This window comes from Rhincodon typus, chromosome 5 (genome assembly GCF_021869965.1).
Source record: "Rhincodon typus isolate 14 chromosome 5, sRhiTyp1.1, whole genome shotgun sequence".
NCBI classification, from domain to species: Eukaryota; Metazoa; Chordata; class Chondrichthyes; order Orectolobiformes; family Rhincodontidae; genus Rhincodon; species Rhincodon typus.
The window spans coordinates 85,838,358-85,860,324 of NC_063336.1; the positions used below are offsets into that span (position 1 = coordinate 85,838,358).

General features: G+C 39.9%; 1 protein-coding gene across 1 annotated transcript in view; it reads right to left on the reverse strand.

Annotated features, from left to right (window-relative positions):
* The window catches only part of nid1a (nidogen 1a), a 107,681-nt gene that overhangs the window by 77,552 nt on the left and 8,162 nt on the right, over positions 1–21,967 (reverse strand). The window contains exons 4-7 of the mRNA XM_048597089.1: positions 18,609–19,012; positions 14,221–14,370; positions 10,770–11,021; positions 3,550–3,750 (exon numbers count right to left, since the gene is read on the reverse strand). Coding sequence (XP_048453046.1) covers positions 3,550–3,750; positions 10,770–11,021; positions 14,221–14,370; positions 18,609–19,012 — 1,007 coding nt within the window. The remainder of the gene's footprint in view (positions 1–3,549; positions 3,751–10,769; positions 11,022–14,220; positions 14,371–18,608; positions 19,013–21,967) is intronic.

Below are 21,967 nucleotides of genomic sequence, written 5' to 3' on the forward strand. Positions count from 1 at the left end.
TGATTTACGGCATCCGCAGTTCTTTCGGTTTTTATATGTGGATTTAAGTCTCCTATGATTATCAGATGACAGTTATGAAAAGTGTCCATTATATCTTGCTTTACACTCCATCCTACAGCAAGATTATTGTTAGAGGGCATGTACAACACTCCCACAAGTTACTTCTTGCCTTCATCATTTCTGAACCTCCTCAAAATAACTTCTACATCCTGGTTTCTTACAGTTAGCTTATCTCGGTTTCTCTGCTGTAGTAATACAGTGGGTTCTGTGGGCACTGGTAAACAGTACTGCCCTTATTTTTCCTGTAATTAATTACAGGAGCCACACCTCCATCATTTCCTCATTCTTGTGCTTCCTAAATGTCATGTAGCCTTCAATATTCATGTCCAAGCTAGGTCACCCTGCCGACATGTTTCTGTAATGGCTGCTAGAACAAACATATTTATTTCTATTTGTGCTTTCAGTTCATCTCTTATTTTTGAATGCTATGTGAATACAGAGCATCTAGTTTTGTCTTTGTATTAGTTTGCAAGGTCTTCATGCATCAGTTGACTTCCATTTATATTTGTCCTCTCTAACCCTACCTGCTTGTCATTTCCTGTATTAATATTTTTCTCTCTTGACTTGTATCTAATCTTTTTCAAAAACCACATCTTCTCAAATTTGATTCATTTTTCCCGTTATTTAGTTTACAACTTGATCTACTTCCCTACTTATGCAGTTTATGGGAACACTGGTTCCAAAAACAGTTCGTATGAAGTACAGCTTCACTTTCCCTGGTACTATACTGCCACTGCCTCACACAACTGATTTGTACCACACTAGTCTATAAGACACATATCCATTTCTATAATCTTATTTCCCTAATGGCAACCCAGAGATTATTACCTTTGGGGTCCTGTTGCTTCATTTGCTGCCTAGTTCCTCACATGGGGTATGCAGAACCTCTTCTTATTCTGTTTAGATTGTTAGGTCTAACTGCCTTATTCACCCAACATGTACTGCCAAGATACTTTTATTTTTACGCGCCAAATTAGCTATTCCCATGTACAGAAGAAACAATTTCAGCTTGTTTCATTAATTAATTAAAGACATGAACCTTTTTGTTACTTTGCACGTGTAGAACTCTCTCATTAGTAAATTATTCCAATTTTCCTCATCACAAATCGTTATCAGAAGCAAGATCTTGGATAACTTTTCCCCTTCTTACTTCCTTGTTTGAGCATGGTAGAAGACTATTCAACAACACTAAGGAAGCTCAACACCATCCAGGTCAAAATAGCTGACTGATAACTCACCTACACTCTCCATCACTGCTGCCATTTCTGCAAAATATATTGCCTACACAATGTACACTACAGCAAGTATCAAGGCCTCTTGATAGAAAAATCTTTAACTTCTACTACCTAGAAAGAGAAGGGCTTCAGGTACGTGGGAATGCCACTTGCACATACACATTCAAACCACACACTGTCCTGATGTGGAAATAGATTACTGGCTTTTCATCATCACTGGGACAAAATCCTGGAATTCCTTCTGGATCAGCACTGTAACTTAACCTTCACCGCATGCAGCAGTTTGACAGAGATTCATCAACACTTTTACAATGGCAATCAGGGATGGGTGATAACTTCTAGCCTGGTTAACAAGCCCCACATCCAAAGACTTGTTTTAAAAAAATGTAGCATCCATCCTGAAGTCAGCTAGACAATGAGGAGGAATCTGTGACTCGAGTCTGAATGGTTCAGCTATCCAATCACTTACTAAGCTGCGCCAACAAGAAACAAACCCGATATTAATGTCACTGGAGTATTAATTTAAAAGATGCTCACAACATTATTTGGGAAACTTGAATTTCACCAGGATTCTACATAGATCAAGCAGCTTTAATTAGCTTTTTAGAAAAGGTGTTGCTCTAGGCAATAATAGTAAAAATAAAGTCACTGTCATCCCAGAAAGCCATAGGGCTGCTCCCTCAGAGGGATACAATTGGTGTTGAGTTTAACTGGCGATGGACAAAGTTGAGAAGGTAAAACCTTCATGCTCACCCCAGCTGGTGCAGGAACTGATCCTGGGCTGTTGCCACCACTCTGTACCACAAACCAACAACCCTTAACTGAGTAGTAATAACACACTGTGTGGTCATGAAATGCCAGAATGGATTTGGAGGAAGAAAAGAAACTTAAAGGAATTTCAACCCTCCAAGCTGATAGCTGATGTATCATTTTGACCTGCAGTGTGAATCTCATCAGAAGCACAAAACACAGCACACTACATCATCTGTAGTCATAAAGAGTCTACATTTAACATGATTAAAAGGAGGAGTTGTTAGAGTACATCAGAGGGAAGATATTTCCTGTGGTGGAAGGAGTTCAGAACAAAAGGAGCATAATCATAAACTGGAGCTGACTATTCAGGGAATGATGTCAGAAAACACTTGAGATGAAAGGACAGAATATTCAAAGACACTGTGAAGCAAACCAAACTGAAAAATTTGTTATAACAACAGTAAATGCCGGAGAAACTCAGCAGGTCTGGCAGCATCTGAGGAAAGAGGCACACACAGAGTTAACCTCCTGATTCTGATACGACTCTTCAGAAAAAAAATTGTTGAGCGCCCACAAATGTCACAGGACATGCATTTTCTGAACTACCATCATTGTTTAAAAAGAAACAATCAATGTTTGTAATCCTGATATGGCAGAAGGAAGCTAGTCTGTTGACTGCTGATTTTCTGAAAGAGCCATGAATTAGTCCCACTTCCTGCATTTTCCCCAAAGCCCTGCAAGTTTCTCCTTTTCAAGTTAACGCCAATGCAATGCATGTTGCTATTATGACGCCCCTATCTGCAACATACTATTTTCCCACACCCATTGGAAATCAAACAAGATTGTAAATGCTTGTTTGTATGATCTTCAACTCACAGACTGTTTAATCCCGTCTACAATGGAAATATCCAAAGAAATTACTTTTTAAAAGAAACATAGTATTTCTTTCAGTGAACTGCCACTATAAATGATCAACTGGACTTTGTTTGCAGCAGTGTTTTGGAGATTAATATTAAATTCTTACATTACACACACCAGCATGTTAAACAAAGTCATTATCAGGCCTGGATATCATAATGGAAGCAAACTGTCAACATCTGTTAATCATCTGGTTAGGATCTTGCTGGTGAGCCCTAGGAGACAAGTTAACAGAGTAAAACTGACAGACTGAGCTGGGGGTCCTCTATGATGCCTGGAAGAGTGTTCCTGCATTTGTCAAACCACCAGAAAGTAAAAGAGAAAAACAAAAACTTTCCACACCATTTCTCCAGCAGCCAACAGCTGACACAGAACTGGTGGAGAGAAAAAGATAGGTTCTTACTTCAAAAGGTGACTCGTCTGGAGAACTAGATAAAAAGGTTTCTACCCGACTTGTTGAGTTTTCTTCTCCTGTCCACCTATTGGCTAATTTCCAATCGATCTTAACTGGTCAGCGATTGGCTCAATGTTGATCTACATTGTTTGACCATGAATGATTAAGAATGTTCCTCTGCTTGCTTACCAGAGCTCGAGTAGTGATACAACTCATTGTATGGCTCTATATGCACAGTTGACCCTTGTGGAATTTCAGGCACTCGTCCTTCCAGGGAGGTGGTGATGGTGAGATGGTTATGCTCATCAATTCCACTGAAACGTTGATTGATAGTAAGCTTCTCATTACCAGGTGCAAAGGTCACCTCCGCTTGACGGCTGAATTCACCACCTGGTGGGAAATACAAAGCCAAGACCAGCCAATCAAAACCAACGTCACAACATGGAATAACATACAACAATTTGCATTTACATAGTGCCTTTAATGTCCTAGGTCACTGCAGAGGAGTGTAAGCAGTCAAACACTTGACACTTAACTACATAAAGCTACGTTAGGGGCAGGTTTGGTCAAAGAGATATGTTTTTTTGGGAGGGGCGTCCTAAAAGAGGGGGAGAAAAGACACCAGAGATTTATAGAGGGAATTCAAGAGCTTAGGGCCGAGGCAAATGAAGCTAATAGTAGCCTGAAGCAAATCAGGGATTCACAAGAGACTAGAATTAGTGGAATGCAGCATGTTATATGCAGTAGTGGAGGTTATACAGAGAGGGAGGGTTGTGGGACTGGAGCAGGCTACAGAGAAAGCAAAGGTTGTGATGAAATGGCATCAGGAATTCTAATGTTGGACCCAAGACTCCAGCACCTGACTTTGTATGAGACAGTGCTGTAGTCAAGGACTAGATCAGAAGTTGCACAGCACCAGGTTATAGTCCTGACAAAGGTGCAATGCTACGAAAGCTTGTGATTTCAAATAAACCTGTTAGACTTTAACCTAGTGCCATGTGACTTCTGACCTCGTCCATCCCAGTCCAACACCAGCACCTCCACATCGTAGTCAAGGACTGTTCATGTGTAAATAAAGGGTGACTTAGTGACAGGGTGCCAGCCTCTATGGATGACAAGAGTCAAGCACATTTCTGAAGAAACTCACTCGCAACAGTTGTCTTTAAGTTGAGGTAAGCATTTCATACATCATCCCATTGTTTGGAATAGTTTGACTCATTTAAACCTGCCATTGAGGACTGGGCCAAGTAAGAGTGCATTTTTTTTTCCCAGGCAAACAACGTTGTGGCAGATGAAAAACAAGTAATTCCCCGAACTGATTTGGGGAGCTGCAGCTTTTTCTAAGAGTCTAACTTTCCCTCCGGTACCAGATTCTAAAATCTTTCAAGAGTTGACTGACATAGTTAAGGAATATTACGATTCCAAGCTTCCTCCAACTCTGAGACGCTATCGCTTTTCCTTGCAAATTCAAGAACCAGGGATAACCGTACAAGGCTTTTTGACTAGGTTAAGATGACTGGTAGAAACCGGTGAACTTAGTTTAACCCTTAAGGAGATGCTTAGAGACTGTCTGGTTTGTGGGATTAATGATGTAACTAAACACCTGCTAGCTGAAACTCAACTGGACTTCAAAAAGGGGCTACAACTGGTTTTATCATTGGAAAATGTAGCAAGTGGAGCACGTGAGTTGCAAGGTATTCTGATGTAAGTGGACATCCTTGCCAGTCCGACTGAGTTTGGGGAACACCATTTGGGTGCAGACAATTGCGCAGCCTCACTCAGGAAATATCCTGATCAGATGGACTCTCAGTCGGCCCACCGCAAAACCCCAAAACAAAGCCAAACCTTGGCCAAATGGTTAACATTTTCTTTAGGATTCTAGCTGGCAAACCGTGTAGTTGTTGCCGGTGTGTGGACTCGAGGCAGCAAAAGAGTCCTGCTAGACCTAAATTTAGTGAGATGGTAACATAGGCCTGTATCCAGGAGGGTTTCCAGCAGAGTTCATACCCTGCAAAGTCCCCCTACTTCTGGTTTGGGCCAGTTAAATTGCTTAGCAACACCTAAATCCGAAGCAATCAAGATAAATGCCTGGTTAAAACAGTCATCCAGTTCTAATGGAGGTCAATATTAGTGGGGCTGTATCAATGTTCACAGAACCAGTTTTTAAACAAAATTCATTCTGGACTCTAACCCGTAACTTTGTGCAAGACCTCAGCTAGGTTGAGGACCTATACCAGGGAACCTTTACAGATTATGGGTACAACTTCAGCAAAGCAACTGGTTCAGTTGCCAGGGACTGTAGTTAAAGGCTCAGGCTCAAGTTTAATGAGGTGAAATTGATTGTGAGAGGTTCACTGAGATTGGCTCAACATTATTCAATTAGAAAATAGCTGCCCAAGTGAAGTCCTAATTAAATATCCAGAGGTATTCAGGAAGGTCTAGGGACTATCAGAGGTGCCAGGGCCACCTTGTACATTGACCAGGAAGCAATTCCACAATTCTGCAAGGCCTGCCCAGTGCCATTTGCCTCATAGGCAAAAGTAGAGGCAGAAACCAGGAGGTTGGAAAGTGAAGGATCATCAGACCAGTTCAATTCACAGAATGGGCAATACCAATTGTACCAATTCTGAAGCCTGATTGGTCAGTCCCCCTTTATGGGATTTTAAACAAAGAGTAAACCAATTTTTGCAGCTAGATAAATATCCAATCCCTTGGATAGAGAAGTTATACGCAAAGCTGGCAGGGGGTGCTGTCCTTCATGAAGTTGGTTATGAGCCATGATTACTTGCAATTCCGTTTAGACCAGGATTCCCAGAAGTATAATATAATTATTAACCATAAGGGCATGCACTAATTTATGAGACTGCCACTTGGGATATCATCAGCCTGTTCAATTTTTCAGCAGATGGTGGAGAACATTTTGCAAGGTCTACCTCATGTCGCCATTTACCTAGGTGATGTCCTGACAACAGGAAAACTAACAAGGAACACTTAGAGAACTTGGATATAGTACTAAGGCATTTTTCCAAGACATGTGTATGCCTAAGAAGGGAAAAAATGTGTGTTCCAGGGCCCATAAGTGACCTACTTAGGCTACAGAGTTGACAAGACCAGGTTAGACCCTGGACGATAAAGTGAGGGTGATCAAAAGTGCCCCAGCTCCTAAGTCTGTCTAGGAGCTTAGGGCATATCTTGGTCTGGTAAATATTACAGAAAGTCCATACATAAGCTGGCATTCATCCTGGCACCTTTGCATCAATTCCTTGAAAAAGGATCAGCCTTGAAAATGGTCTCATAGACAAGCTCTAACTTTCAATAAAATAAAAGAAACAGCTAAAATCCTCTGAAGTGTTGGCATACTATGATTCCATGGAGGATCTGGTATTGAAGTGCAATGCCTCTCCATATGCCATTGGTGTGGTATTAGCTCATAGGTGGCCCATTGGAGAGTAACGCCCAATAGCTTACGCATCCAGGACTTTGGTTAATGCAGAGCGTAAATATGCCCAGATAGTAAAAGGAGGATTACCAGTCATATTTGGAGCCAGGAAGTTCCACCAATAACCTTTATGGACAAAAATTCATGCTTATCACAGACCATAAACCCCTACTTGGTCTTCTTAAAGAGGACCAGGCAGTGCTGCCCACAGCTTCAGGCCACATTCAGTGGTGGTCTCTAATACTAAGGTTTATAATTACGAATTGGAACATTGCCTGGGTGGCTGAGTAGTGAATGCAGATACACTGAGCCATCTCCCATTAGCAGATACACCACCGGAGCCTGAAATGAGGACACATTTTCTGGACACGCCCTCTGTCACAGCTAACAATATCAGACTTTGGATACAAATTCATCCAGCCCTTTCCAAACTGAAACTATTGATATTAAATGGGGGTAACCAGAGGCTGTCAAACTAGAATTAACATGTTTTTGGGCCCAGAAAGACCACCTCAAGGTGGTGGATGGCATATTGTCATGGGGAACAAGAGTGATTGCCCTGAGCAAAGGTCGTCACCAAATACTGGCTAAACTCCATGAGGGTCATTCAGGGGACCCCAAAATGAAGATGTTGATGAGAAGTTATGTTTGGCAGCCAGGACTGGATGCAGACATAGCTGTATTAGTGGGGCAGTGCCCAGATTACCAACAAGAACAAAAATTACCACCAGTAGCTCCTCCACATTGGTGGGAATGGCTAGGTAAACCTTGAACTCGGATGCAAGTCAACTATGCAGGTCCTTTCGTTCGTTCAAAACTCTTTGTCATTATTGATGCCCAACTCCTGATTGTACTTGCATAGAGTCCATTTGTCAAACACGGAGACAGCGGAAGAAAAACTGCGCACATCTTTTACAAAACAGAGTTCCATAAGTGTTGGCGACAGATAATGGGTCATCATTTACTAGCAGAGAATTTGGTTATTTCTTAAAATTGAATGGAATTTAACATAGAAGACCAGCTCCATAGCACCCATTAACCAATGGTCTGGCAGAAAGAGCGGTCCAAACTTTGAAGGCTGCATTGAAGAAGCAGCCTACAGCCTTGCTAGATACCAAGCTGTCACAGTTTTTATTTGATTATAGGACCACCCCTGCAGGGATAGCACCGGCAGAGTTGCTAATGGGTAGAAGACTTGCACCGGGTTAAGTCTGATCTTCCTGGACCCAAGACTCTGGTGCCTGGCTCTGTACATGGCAGTACTATAGTCCAGGACTGTTCACGTGTAAATAAACTTGGTGACGGGATACTAGCGTCTGTAGAGTTGGAGAGATGAAGCAATGAAGGAATTTGAACACCAGTACTAAATATTACAGGCAAGGCAGTGCAGTACTGGGATCTGATGTTTAGAACAGGAGATGGATACAAAAACACAACATGTGCAAGACAGACTTGCAGTGACAGAATATCACTATTCTGCAAGTTCCCTCAAGGGCTCTGGACTCAATTAATATGGTAACCATATGGATGAAGGCAGATGTTAGAAGTTCCCAAATGGTTAGAGAACATCCAATGATCTACTACTTTGCAAATGTTCCATTTTGGCCCTATCAACAGGATTTCCACAAGGATTCTTAAATTTAATCACGAGGCCAAACTCTGCATATTTGGAGTCCCTAATGTAACCAAAGCGCATTTCCTGTGTTCTGACAGAACTTGTTCAAAGTCAGTATCTACAAGGGGAAAACACAGTGCCTTTTTTATTGTTGTATTGGATATGGGTGCCACTAGCAAGGACATCATTTATTGCCCATTCCTATTTGTCCTTGAGCTGAGAGGTCTTTCAGCCATTTCCAAGGAAAGTTGAGAGTCAATCACATTGCTGTGGAGTCACATGTAAGCCAGAACAGGCAAGGATCACAGATTTCTTTCTTTTAAAGAAGACGAGTGAGGCAGAAGGACTTTATTTTTAATTACAATTGACGTTAGTTACGTGGTTACCATGAGACTAGATTTTTAAAACTGCAGATTTTACTGAGTTCAAATTATACCATCTACCATGAGGAATCCATGTTCCTAGAACATTAGCCTAGCTCTCAAAATTACTCTCAAAAGTGTTTATTGATAGAATTTTCCAAGTAACATACAAAGAATAAAAGATGACGGTTCTATAAATATGTAATAAAAGGTTAGAACAATCTGCAGAATGCTGAAATGGATTGCTGCAATCATCTTTATAGCTCCTCCAAGCCAAATTATTCATGTGGCCTGATGACATAAACAATGTTGGTATTCTTGGAAAAGATCAGTTACTTCGACTACTCTCTCTGACACTGAAGATGAGGATAAGGTGCACATTCCAGCCAAATGGCCTCCCAAAACTTGGGTCATAAATACAAGATAGTCACTGATAAATCTAACAAGGTGATCAGAAGAAACTATTTTACTTCAGAGTGAATAGAATGCAGAACTCACCACCCATATGACCAGTTAGTGTGCTGTAAATTCTACGTAGTTCTTTGTAAGAGACATGAAATATAGGAATTACGTTTAGCTCACAGCACACAGATCAAATTGGAGGAGGCATTTGATGTTTAAGATGACTCAAGTATATAACAGGGTAGACATATTTTCTCTGGCAGGGAGTTAAGAACAAACGGGTCTAATATTAAAATTTGAGCTAGGCCACTCAGCTGTGATGGCAGAAGGGTATTTTTACTCAAAACGTGAACAGTAACTATTTGGTGAAGCTAGCTGTCTGTGAAAAGCGCAAGTTATGCCGGGAGTGCAATTTTCACAATCCAGGGGAATGTAGTCCCAGGAAAGGAGGGTGATCAGGCAGAACATGAGCAGTTGTTGAGGCAGTCCATGATGAAGCAACATGAAGAGGTTTCAAGTTCAATTGTACAATTTAAGAAAACAAATTACTGGTCTCTAGCCAGATCATATTTTATACTTGATGGTGTAGTCTGGGATTATAACATGGACACCGCAAAAATTTGGCCAGGGAAGCAAATGCTGAAAAGGTCAGCTCTAGAAAAGAGAACATTACAGCGGTTAAATTTTCTTTAGCCCTTCGCTTCCATTCCTCAAGTTTAAAGAAGCTAATAAATTACAGTAGAAAATGTATTTGTAGACTGTCACTGAAAGATTAATATTTCCATCTGTCTGTTCAACTCCTCTGCTACTCGAGGAGCTGCTTTCCACTAGTGGGATGACAGATAAAGCATTATTTCAGTACTCCTGGTTACACCATTGTAAAGAGAAAGATCAAGTGGTTTGCTGTGTATGACAGAACTTGGTCATTTTTCTAGGGAATGCTGTAACACAGGCTCCACAAAAGAAAACGACCAGAGTGATTTGTAAAGCTAGCAAAATGTGTCCATATTAGATTTTACAAAAAGGTTTTTAAACTATTCCATCAGCCTGTTATCGATATAAATCTTACCATTACTGACATTAGGATCAATCTCCCTCGTTATTCACATTTCCGGTTAAAACCCAAACCTTCCTACTGTTATCGTTTCTAGAAAATACATTACCCCAGCTTGTTGTGCAGCATTTTATCAAAATGGTCTCCCCCCTCCACCTATCAACTTAGTCAAATGGTAACTAGTTGTCTCATTTCTGCTTTAGACACTCTTGTCTGCACCAGGTCCTTCATCCTTCCATCATTACCCATACAGCATTCACGGTATTAAGCTGGGGGACAGCATCTTGGCAACCACCTGCAAAGCTGAATTTGACCACCTTAAAACAATGGTTCCTTTTCCTCGTTGCTTTCCACTCAACAAGGCAAGGAAAAAACACACTTTTGTCACTGTAACACTAATGGGGTTTTAAGAAGGGACCTTCAGAGCTTCAAACTGAAGTAGCTGAAGGCATGTCTGCCAGTGGTATAACAATGAAAGTCAGCGACAATCCAGTTCCTGTATAGATAACAGTATTTTAGAATGATGACACTACTTACCAACAATACTGAATCCATTTTCATAGCCAGGTTGCTCCAGAGCAAACATCCAACCAATGATACTTCCAACAGAAGATAGTGGCAAGAGAGACCAGCCTAGGGTTGTTGGGATTCGACTTATAGCTGTATATGATCGCCCATCATTTACCACCACATATGAATGCAGGTCAATGTTTTCAAACTGAATAGGTACTGGGTTGGTTCCTACAAAAATATTTGCATTCACCTTTCCATTAACACGCTGGGGAGATCCTGTTTAAAAATAAGAAGTCACAGGATTTTTAAACTCACCTCTGGATTGAATTTAAAAACAAATTACTGTAGATGTTTGAAACATCAGTGAAAGAACAAAATATTGGAGAAACTCAGCAGGGCTGGCACCGTCTGTGCAGAGAAAAACAGAGTTGATATTTTGAGTCCAATGTCATTTTTTCAGAACTTATACGCACAGGGGAAGGCCATTCAGCCTGCTACCCCCATTTCAATTAGATCATAGTTTATAATGAAGTGAAGCGGTATTAAGGTGGATTACATCGCCAACCCCTGATATAATCATATTCTCCAGAATCTATCAATTCTGTCTTGAACATGTTCAATGATTGAGCTGTCATAAACCTCTGGGGCAGAGAATTTCAAGGATTCACCACCTTCTGAATTAAGAAATCCTTCCTCACCCAACCTCAAATGGCCCACCCCTTGTTTTGGAATCATGTCCCTAAATGAGTGAACTCAATAGTTCCAAACTAACAGTTCCGAAGAAGGATTATTTTGACTCAGGATGTTGGCATCAGCAGAGAGGGAAGCAGAGTTATCAGATTTGCTGAGTTTTTTTCTAATATGGTCTATTTAACTGAAGAATTAATCAGCTAGGGATTTCCATGCCTATCGCTATCCAATGATCTTGCTGGACAGTGTGAAATGGATAACAATTAAGGATGAGAATAAAGACTTAAAATACAATGTTTATTCTCTTGTCACAGGTATGAGTATGAGAACAGACTGTCAGCTAATAGTAAAAGGGAATCAAAGAAATCTTCTACAGCCATTAAGGATAGTAAAAGGGTACAAGGGGAGGAGAAGGTCAATGATGGATCAAAGAAAATCCAGAAATAGAGGCTGAGGTACGAAATAAATACTTTGCATCTTTCTTCAACAAAAAATTAATACTGGCAAAGTCAAAGTGAAAGAAGGGGTAGTTGATATACTGAATAAGCTTAAAATTGTTAAAGAGATAGTAGAAAGGCTGGCTATACCTAAAGTTATGAAGTCACCAGGGCTGATGGCATGCATCGGAGGATACTAAAAAGGAAAACAAAAGTAAATTGTAGAAGTACTGACCATAATTTCCAATTCTCCTTAGATATGGGAAGATGTCACAGAATTAGAGAATTGCAAATACTACACGATGGTACAAAAATTGGCTGTAGGATATTATGGTAGCAGCAATTACAGCCCAGCAATGTCGCATTGGTGATGAAACAGCTTTTCTAAACAATAACCTGGGATAAAATTAGCAATCATTTGAACAAATTGGATTAATAAACAACATGGATGGTGACAGGCAAGTCACGTTTAACCAACTCGTTTGAGTTTTTTGATGAAATGACAGAGGGCTGATTAGAGAAAGTCAGTTGATATGGTGTACCTAGGCTTCTGAAAGGTCTCTGATAAAATGCCACGTAATAGGTTTGTGAACAGAACTGCAGCTCATAAAAGGCAGAGTTGCAGCGTGGATATGAAGGTGGTGGACAAGTGGTGGTGAACAGCTGGTTTTGGACTGAGGAATGTGAGGGTTCCCAAGGGGTTGGTATGAGGACCACTGCTTCTCTTGATCTACATTAATGACTTAGACCTAGATGGACAGAGCACAATTTCAAAAGTACTGTGGACTGACAAGGATGGTAATAGATTTCAAGAGGATATAGATTGGCTGACGGAATGCACAGACAAATGGCCGATAAAATATAATGCAGCAGAATTTAAAGTGATATAATTTGGCAGGAAGAACAAGGAGAGCAACATAAAATAAAAGGGTACAATTCTAAAGGGGTGGTGTAGGAAAAGAGAGACCTGCGGGTAGATGTGCTCAAATTGTTGACGGAGGTAGAGCAAGATGAGAAAGTAATTAAAAAAGGCATAGAAAGGTCCAGAGATTCTGTTTGTCAACAGAAGCAATATATTATGAAAGCAAGGAAGTTATAATAAAGATGTATAAAACACTGGTTCTTCCTTAACTAAAATATTCTGTCCAAATCCAGCACTGCACTTTAGGGAGGATGGGATTTTTTTTTAAAAACAGGTACAGAAATGATTTACAAGAATAGCTCCAAGGATGAGGGATATCAGTTACATGGATAGATTGGAGAAACTAGGGTTGTCCTCCATCATGATGAGGAAGTCAAGAGGAGATTTGATAACGATCTTCAAGTTCATGAGGGGTCTAAACAAAGTTGATAGGGAGAAATTTTTCCCACTGGTAGAACTTCCACATAGCAGATCACTGTACCAAAAGAAAAGGCAATATGAGAAAAATCATATTTGTGCAGTAAGTGGCTAGAATTTGGAATGCACTGCCTGACAATGTCATAGGTACAGATGCAACCATAGCTTACAAAAGGGAATTAGATAGACACCTGAAGGGAAAAACATTTCAAGGCAATGGGGAAAAAGGGCAGGGAAGAGACATAAGTTAGTCCTGGAGGGAGGTGGTTCAGAAATGATACGGCAATCACGCTACATTGGTGCTGTAACAATTGTAAGATTCAAGAACCTGTGGGAGCAGAGATCAATTACAGCTTCAAGATTGATTACCCACTATTATTGATAAGGTAACGGTATCCAGAGATAGTATTTGAGATAAGAGAATAACTGTGGATAAAAGCAGCTGAGGTACAGATCAGCGTGATCTCCTTTAAATAGGTTTGAAGGGACTGAGTGACCAACTCTTGGTGAATGCTCTATTATGGTTAAATGAACTGTGATACTCACTGTTTTTAACTCATACAAAAGGAATTACTCAGATAAGTGCTGCAGGTCACCTATAGAATAATCTCATTGGGTCGAACTCTCTCCCATTCACAATTGTCATAGTGCCCCAGTTCTCATGCAATGTGCAAACAGCCCAGACAACTTGAAAGAAGCACCAAGAAATACATCATATTATTGCAGGCTTTTAATGGGGGTAATAGGCAGATTTGCAGCTTTGTTAAATTAAAGATCAGTCAATATATGAACTTACTGAAAAAGGAACACTTCCATTATTTTTTATTCTTGCCACTGTTTGTCTTCTGCCAGATGCCCACTTGCTAAGCCACCACTCTAAAAAGGGCCCAAAGACTGCTTTTTGTAAGGAATGTGCATTCAAATAACACAATCCATTTCTACAGTCTTTTCTTTCACAAAAACAAGCTTTTTGGACTTGGAATAAAAGATGAAAGCAGACCAGACTTACCTTCTGCAACACATTGCTTGCCATTTCCATAATAACCAGGATTACAGTGACAGCAAAAACCTGCCTCATAGTCTCTGCACTGGCCATGAATCGAACACACATGACGACTGTTTGCGCAGGTGAGCTGTCTTTCTGTATTGTAGGAGAAAACTGAGAAAGAGGGGAAAAAAATACAGTGAACAAACTTGCAGAACAAAACAAATTTTCAACCTTAGCTAAAATTTGGTTGCATTTGAGTGACACTATCAACCCATCAGGGGTTAAACAGGGATGGGCAGATAAAATGGGTCTTTGTTGCCCTCATTTATTCACGCTTTTAACTTACAAGAAAAAGACAGATAGAAGTAGATGCTTTTAATAAAAACCTAATATCAAGAGTACTAGACAAATGAACGCTTGCCATAGCATATAAGGCTACAGGTTGAGTGTTGGGAAGTGGGACTAGAATAGATGGGTGCTTGATGATTGGTGAGGACATAATGGACCAAAGGGCCTCTTTTCATGATGTAAAACTCCATGACTCTATTACAATCTGTATCAATAACTTGGATGAAGGGACCAAATCCATGATAGCTAAAACTGCTAATGATGCGAAGATAGGCAGTAAGGGGCCAACAGGACATAAAAACTCTATAAAAGGGATTTATAGAGGTTAAGTGAGTTAGAACAAATCTGGCACATGGAACATGTTGTGAGTATCTGTGGATTTGTTCACTTTAGCAGAAAAGAATTGAAAAACAGTATACAATTTAAATGGATCCAACACTGCAGAACTCAATGGTACAGAGGGATCTGGATACATAAATCAAGTTTTCACACAGGGTACACCAGGTGATTAGAAAGGCAAATTGATGTTTATTGCAAGGGGAATTGAGTATAAAAGTAGTGATGTGTTGCTGCAGCTGTATAGGGCCTTTGTCAGACTACACCTAGAGTGCTGTGAACAGCTTTGTTCAACTTACTTAAGAAAAGACACAACTGCATTGGAAAAATTCAGAGAGTTAATTCAACTAATTCCTGTGATGAAAGAGCAAGGTTATGATGAAAGGTTGAGCAGGCTAGGGCTATATCTATTGGAATTTAGAAGAATGAGAGGTGGTCTTATTGAAATTTAAAAAGGTCCTAAAGGGACTTGACAAGGTGAGTGCCAGCAAGGAGGTGTGTCTTGGCAGAGTTTATAAATGAGAGATGCCTAATTTAAGACAAGGAAAAGAAAGAATTCTTATCTCAGAGAATTGTTACATTTGTGGAATTCTCTTCCCCCAGCAAACAGCAGAGTCCAAGCAACTGGATTTATTCAAGGTTGCATTAAATTGATTTTGATCGTTAAGTTGAGTCGGGAGTTACGAGTCTCGGGGGGGCAGGGGGCGGAGACAGGGAAGTAGCGGTGAAACCACAAACTTCATAGAGAAGAGCAGCCTCAAAAGGGTTGAATGGCCTACACCTGCTCCAAATTCTGGGTGTACTTCAGAGAGAAGAGCCATGCGTGGAACTATTTGTTAAAACAAATATCATACCAAGTGGATTCCCACACCAAGCAGATCCAGAGGGCCATGTAGACCTATATCACCAGCACACTTCATACCATGGAAAAGCAACATCAACTGTTTGACTAAATAGGAAACATGTTATAAAATTTTTGCCAAAGCATCATATGGGGCTGATATCTTCATAGGAGAGCAGAGTACAGGAGTGTCACATGAAAACAATTTTCATACCTACAGTATTGTAACTTCCCAAAGCCTTTCACAGCAACATAACTGGTCAAATTTTGATGCTTAGGTACATAAGGAGATATATGGGAACAGGTAATCAAAATATTAAAGTGGTAGATTCTAAGAAAAAGTTTAAAACGATAGAGAAGTGGAGAGGTAAGGAAATTTCAGATCTTAAAGTCTAGGCAGCTGAAGACTTTGCTGCCATTTGCGGAGTGAAGAAATTTGGGGATGCACAAGACCAGAACAGAGGAGCCGAAATTTGGGAGAACATATAGGGCTTAGGGAAAGACTTGAGAGGCCATGGAGAGATTCGAACATGTGGATGTGAATATTAAAGCCAAGGTATCAGCAGTCAAATACTACAGAATGGAAAAGGTTCTGATCCAAAATTAAAACCATATATTTAAAATGGCACTCAGCCAACCATTGTCAGACAGACAAGTTTTCATGCAGAATAGGATTTTATCAGTGTAGGAACAAGGAGGTTTGAACATATTTTGAGGCAGAGGGCAAGATTACAAATCCAACAGCACTGTAGAAAATGCAACAACAAAAACTTAGAAAAATCCTTCATCTTGTAAAACATTGTTATAATTTATTCATGAGACTGTGCTATATTTTCAGTTGATTAAAGCAGTGAGCAGATGAGTCAGATTGAAAGAATCAAATCTTCTACCACTAGCATCCATGAGTCAGTTGATCTCAACTATAACAGTAGTGAGGGTACTAAATACTATTCCCCATGCAACCAGACAGTTGGGGCGGGGGGGAGCGTGGAGAAAAAGGAGAAAGAGAACTGGCCAGGATTCCTGCCCCTAAACACTACCCAGCAGAAAAGTGGATTTCTACCCTATTGGTTGAGCCCAACATAAACATAATATATACCAAGTAAATTTCACACAAGTCCCAGGCAATGGTGATCGCCGATGACATCAAAAACAAAAAATCTGATGACATTCAATAGCATTTCCATTTCCAGATCACACTCAGATCTTCTGTTGTGTTGGGGTGCGGAAGGACTGTGTTGGCAGGGAGTAGTCCAAAGTAACCAGAGATTCTACTGGGCAAGCCACATAAATTTTTGGATGAGCAGAACTGCTCAGACTGGGTATTCTGTGGCTCACTGAATGAGTGCACACATGAATGCTCATGACTGCACACAGCATCTCTAACAAGTTACATGCTGGAGGTTTGATCCTCCATGTAGACTGCAATTTGTACAATCTACTAAACATAATGCTGCAACTGGTCAAGACATTTTTGGCAGCATCTCCATGCAAATTCTAACACGTAGAATCACAAGGACAGCAGTGTTTTGGAACACCAAAGCTGCACCGTCACCTCCATTGCCATTTCTTCACTAATACTGGGAAAAATCCTGGAATTCCTTCCTTAACCACACTGTCAGAGGACCTATAGCATTTAGGCTACAAAAGTTCAAGTTAGCTTACTGCTATCTTCTCAGGGATGATTCGGAATAAATGCCAGTCTTGTTGGCAATGCCTAAACCTTGAGAGCATTTTAAACTTATTTTGAATATTCATCATAGGTGAGATCCTAGAAGTGCATTCCCATGCTGAAATTACATTCCACAAAGGGGTCTTTCAAGAAAGGGTGAATAAAGGAAAAACAATTGCAAAAAAGAAAAGGAAGATAAAAAAAACGGAGAATGGACAGTCCACATTTCAGAAAGAAAAATCGAGTAATCAAGAAATGAGAAAGTGGGATTTAAGAAAAATACAAGATACATTCAGAATCTTAAAATTGGATAGTGGCTTTTTCATTTTCAGGACTGTGTTTGGCGAAAATAATGAAACAATATCTGCACACGTTGCTAGCCTTAGATCAAACACCTCATTCATTGAGCAGCTTCATAAGTAATTCAAACAAAAGAGAATTGGTTGGGGGGATGCTTTGTGCCATAAGTTGGATGCCCTTTCCTCACCCTTTACATTGTAATATACTTGCACTATATCTTGTGCTCAAGTGCAAAATAATAATGTTACGGCAAGGAACACAGGGCAGCTGGGACCTCATGAATGCCAGGACCAACAGCATATTTATTAGCCAACTAAATTTAAAGGACAGAGAAATAACAGAGTAGAAAAGAGCACAAATTAGTGTAAATTGAATACAGAAAAATAAATATGGGGTTGGGGTGGATTGGAAACAGTCAAAGCAATATTAAGATTTTTTGATAAAATTTTGCATTACAATTTCTCTAGGAATAATTTATTGCCTGGAGGAGTGAAGACCCACAGTTTTATTGTTACCTTTCCAGGCCAAGCCTCTTAACTTTCATGTCAGGCTCATAAACCACATCATGAACAAAGTTATTATGGCATGAATCACCTGTTCTAAACTGCTGCTGCTGTGAGACATATTCATATTAACAGGACAAATCCAGTAATTTCAAGCCCCTGGTTGGGAGGTCCATGACTAGATCATTCCCCCCCACCCAGTTTCAGTGAGGCTAGCAGAAAAGTGACAGAAAACATCCAGCAATCTGTGGTAATTCGCAACGGTATATAATTTGTTCATCACAAATTACTAGATTATTTTGTGCACTCACCTAATTACAGCACTTTCGGATTATATATATTGATCTAGTACTAGACCTCAAACATTTTGTAAAATGTGTTAAATATATGTATCAACAAGTCACTATACCATTTCCAGTCACATCCAACTCTGTCTCTGATAGTTCAACTCTCCGCTGGGGAAACTGTGAATGCTGGAACTGGATTGGCTTTACTTTGATATGTGTGCGAACCGGAAACTGCTCCACATAGTGAGGTTCTTCCACATTCCGTTCTGAAGCTACCTTGTAGACTCCAGCATCTTCCGGTATGCCAATCCTTTCTTCTTCTTCGGAACGATTGTATTCTGGGTCTGACCCATTCTCAGTTATATCTACATTGGAGTTCCTCTGACGGTCAATGGTTGGAACAGTACTAAAAGAATTCCGAACATAATCGGTGTGCAACTTGCTTACGCTGGCAGGAAAAACGGTCTGGTTAGAAGAACTACCAAGATGGAAGATCCAAACTCCTTGTTCTCCAGCATTACTGTCTCTGTGAAAATAATAAACTTGTGAGAACAGGCAGTTTTATTTTTCCTTTATAGAATGCACTGAAGTTGCCATGTCACAAAATAGTCCTTTAAGCATAACAAAGCGTGGAGCTGGAGGAACACAGCAGGCCAGGCAGCATCAGAGGAACAGGAAAGCTGATGTTTCGGGTCAGGACCTTTTTTTTTAAAAAATGTAGCGGAGGAAGAGGTGGGGGGTAATGCCAGTGTAGCAGCGGAAGAGGGACTGTTCCACATATCCTACGAAGAGGCAGGCATAGCTTGGGCCCATGCGGGTGCCCATGGCCACCCCCTTAGCTATCCTGTTCCTCTGATGCTGCCTGGCCTACTGTGTTCCTCCAGCTCCACACTTTTATCTCCGACTCCAGCATCTGCAGTTCTTGCTATCTCAACCTTTTAAGCATGCTTTTTTCACTAAATTCAACAGTTGGATTTATTACAGACTACCTTATTTTAAGGCCCCTAGTTTATGAATCTCCTACAAAATAGAAACATCTTTAAGATAATCTGATTATCACTTTAAAGGCCTCCTTCCGGCCATCCCTTTCATGATAATAATCCTTTATAATCACTTAGTTCTGGTATCATACTTAATGTTTTTTGCACTTTTTCCATTGACTCTACATGCTTCCGTTGGCAGCACACACCTCTGAATCACAAAGTTCCTGATTCAAGTTCCATAACAGAGCTGGAGTACAAAAATTCAAAAAGAACTGCAGAAGCTGGAAATCTGAAACAAACACAGAAATTGCTAGAAATCTCAGCAGATCTGGAGCATCTGTGGACAGAAATCAGTTAGCATTTCAGGTCCAGTTCAGAAGAAGGGTTACTGGACACAAAATGCTTACTCTGATTTTTGTCCACAGATGCTGCCAGATCTGCTGAGATTTTCCAGTGATTTCTATGTTGTTTGAGTACGAAAAGCAAGATTGACACCCCAGGGTAGTACTCAGGGAATATCAGACTGTTGGGAAGTTAACACCTTTTGGATGAGACTATAAACCAATGCCCCATCTGTCTCCTTTGGACTAAACAAAAGATCTTAATGGTATAATTTAAAACAAGAACATTGCAGTTACTCCTGCTGTCTTGGTCAATACTTATCCCTTAATCAATATCAAAAACAAACATTATTGGTCAAGATCACATTGCTATTTGTGGTGGTTTACTGAGCATAAGTTGGCTGCCATATTTTCTACATTATAACCATTTCAAAAAGTACTCCATTAGCTGTCCAATGGTCACAAAAAGCACTATATAAATGTAAGTCAGTCTGTCTTCTTTTCATTATATGTGGTCTAGAAATGTATTCCAAATTCAAGACTGATCAAACCAAAGTTCAAGACAAGTTTAGCAGTACTTGCCTGCTTTTGAATTCTGAGATATACCAAGACTAAATAACAATGCAACATTTCACTCCAAGTATCTGAGAGTTTAACTTGTGCATCCATTAGTGGCACTATCCTTATTCTGATTTTTCTTTTGACATTTATACAGCCGTAAAACACTTTACATTGTTTCATATTCTAATATTGTTGTTCCACCTTGTTTTCCTTTAAGAAAATTTCTTTGTAATCTATTACCCTTAACCCTAATCGATATTGTTTTATTCTAATGGAAAATGAGAAAGAACTGTAGATGTTGGCGATCTAAAACAAAACGGCAGAAATAGCTGGAGAAACTCAGCTGCTCTGGCAGCATCTACAGAGAGAAAATAAAGTTAACGTTTTGAGTCAAGTAACTCTTCTTCAGAGCTAATCGCAGCTGGGAAAAAGATGGTGAACATAAATACTACCTCCTGCATTTCTGCCTTTGTTTGTTATCATTTTTCACTCTCTCTTTTAATGTCTAGGTATTTAGTGCGTGCCTTAAGTTTCAATTCATCCATACTCTTTGCTCTTCAACATCTCTTTGGGAACTGATAGTGCAGAATTTAAACTGCATGATAATTTGTAACTGAAGACATAGCTTACTAAATGAGAAATAATCAGATTACAAACTATAGTTAACCAAAAATCTCTGGGGACCCAAAAAACAGTAGCATGCGGTCACTAACTTGAAGATAGCCTACTGGTTTTTAACGTCATGGAAGAATTTACAACTGCTGTCAGAATGGAGGAAAATTGCTTTGATAACAGGAACCCCAAACCTGAAGAAAACATGCCTTGTTGGCAGAGAAGTAGCTTGAACTATGTGTAATGTTGTTACATCGAAGGTTACAAAAATAGCACTGTAGTAGCAAGCACATTTTTCCATGAGGGAAGAAGTACCAAAAATCTTATTACGTCAATAGAAAAACCTTAATATTGTTTGGTTTTGTACAAATATAGAAGGGCAACTTTCATCCTAATCTAATATATTAATCTTTGAATTCAATGCAATGGTACTGGAAACAAACAATGGGGTGCATGCCCCTGCATATGCACAGATAGTGTCAGTCTGTAACTGTTTAAAGTGAGCGATGCTTTAAATGCAGCTCTGTTTTCTGTCACTAAACAATGCTCCCTGCTGCACTTGGTGTTTTGTAACTCTTTGCTTTTCAACATTTTTTGGAGCTTTATTTATGATGGAAAGTTTTATTTTAAGGTAAACGCTTACAATTAATGAAGCAATGCTGTTTTTTAATAGATATTCCAGTAGTGAATTCAACAGGCCTGAGAGTGACACCTGTTAAAAATTTAATCAAAATAAAAAATTCTTAAAATAATTAGGACAATAATTATGAACCAAATGGAGTTCAAAACCTGACCTTGGAATTAAGAGTTCCATGACTGCCAAATGAGTGAGCCAGGCTGTGTAGGAAATTCCTGCACTTATCCAAACTGCTCTCTTGTTCAAATAAATGCATCTTTTAATAAAGTAGCTGTGGGTACACAAGGCCTGAAGACAGAGAAGTATTTTAAAATCACTGCAACTCTTGCCATCCCATCAACAGGAAA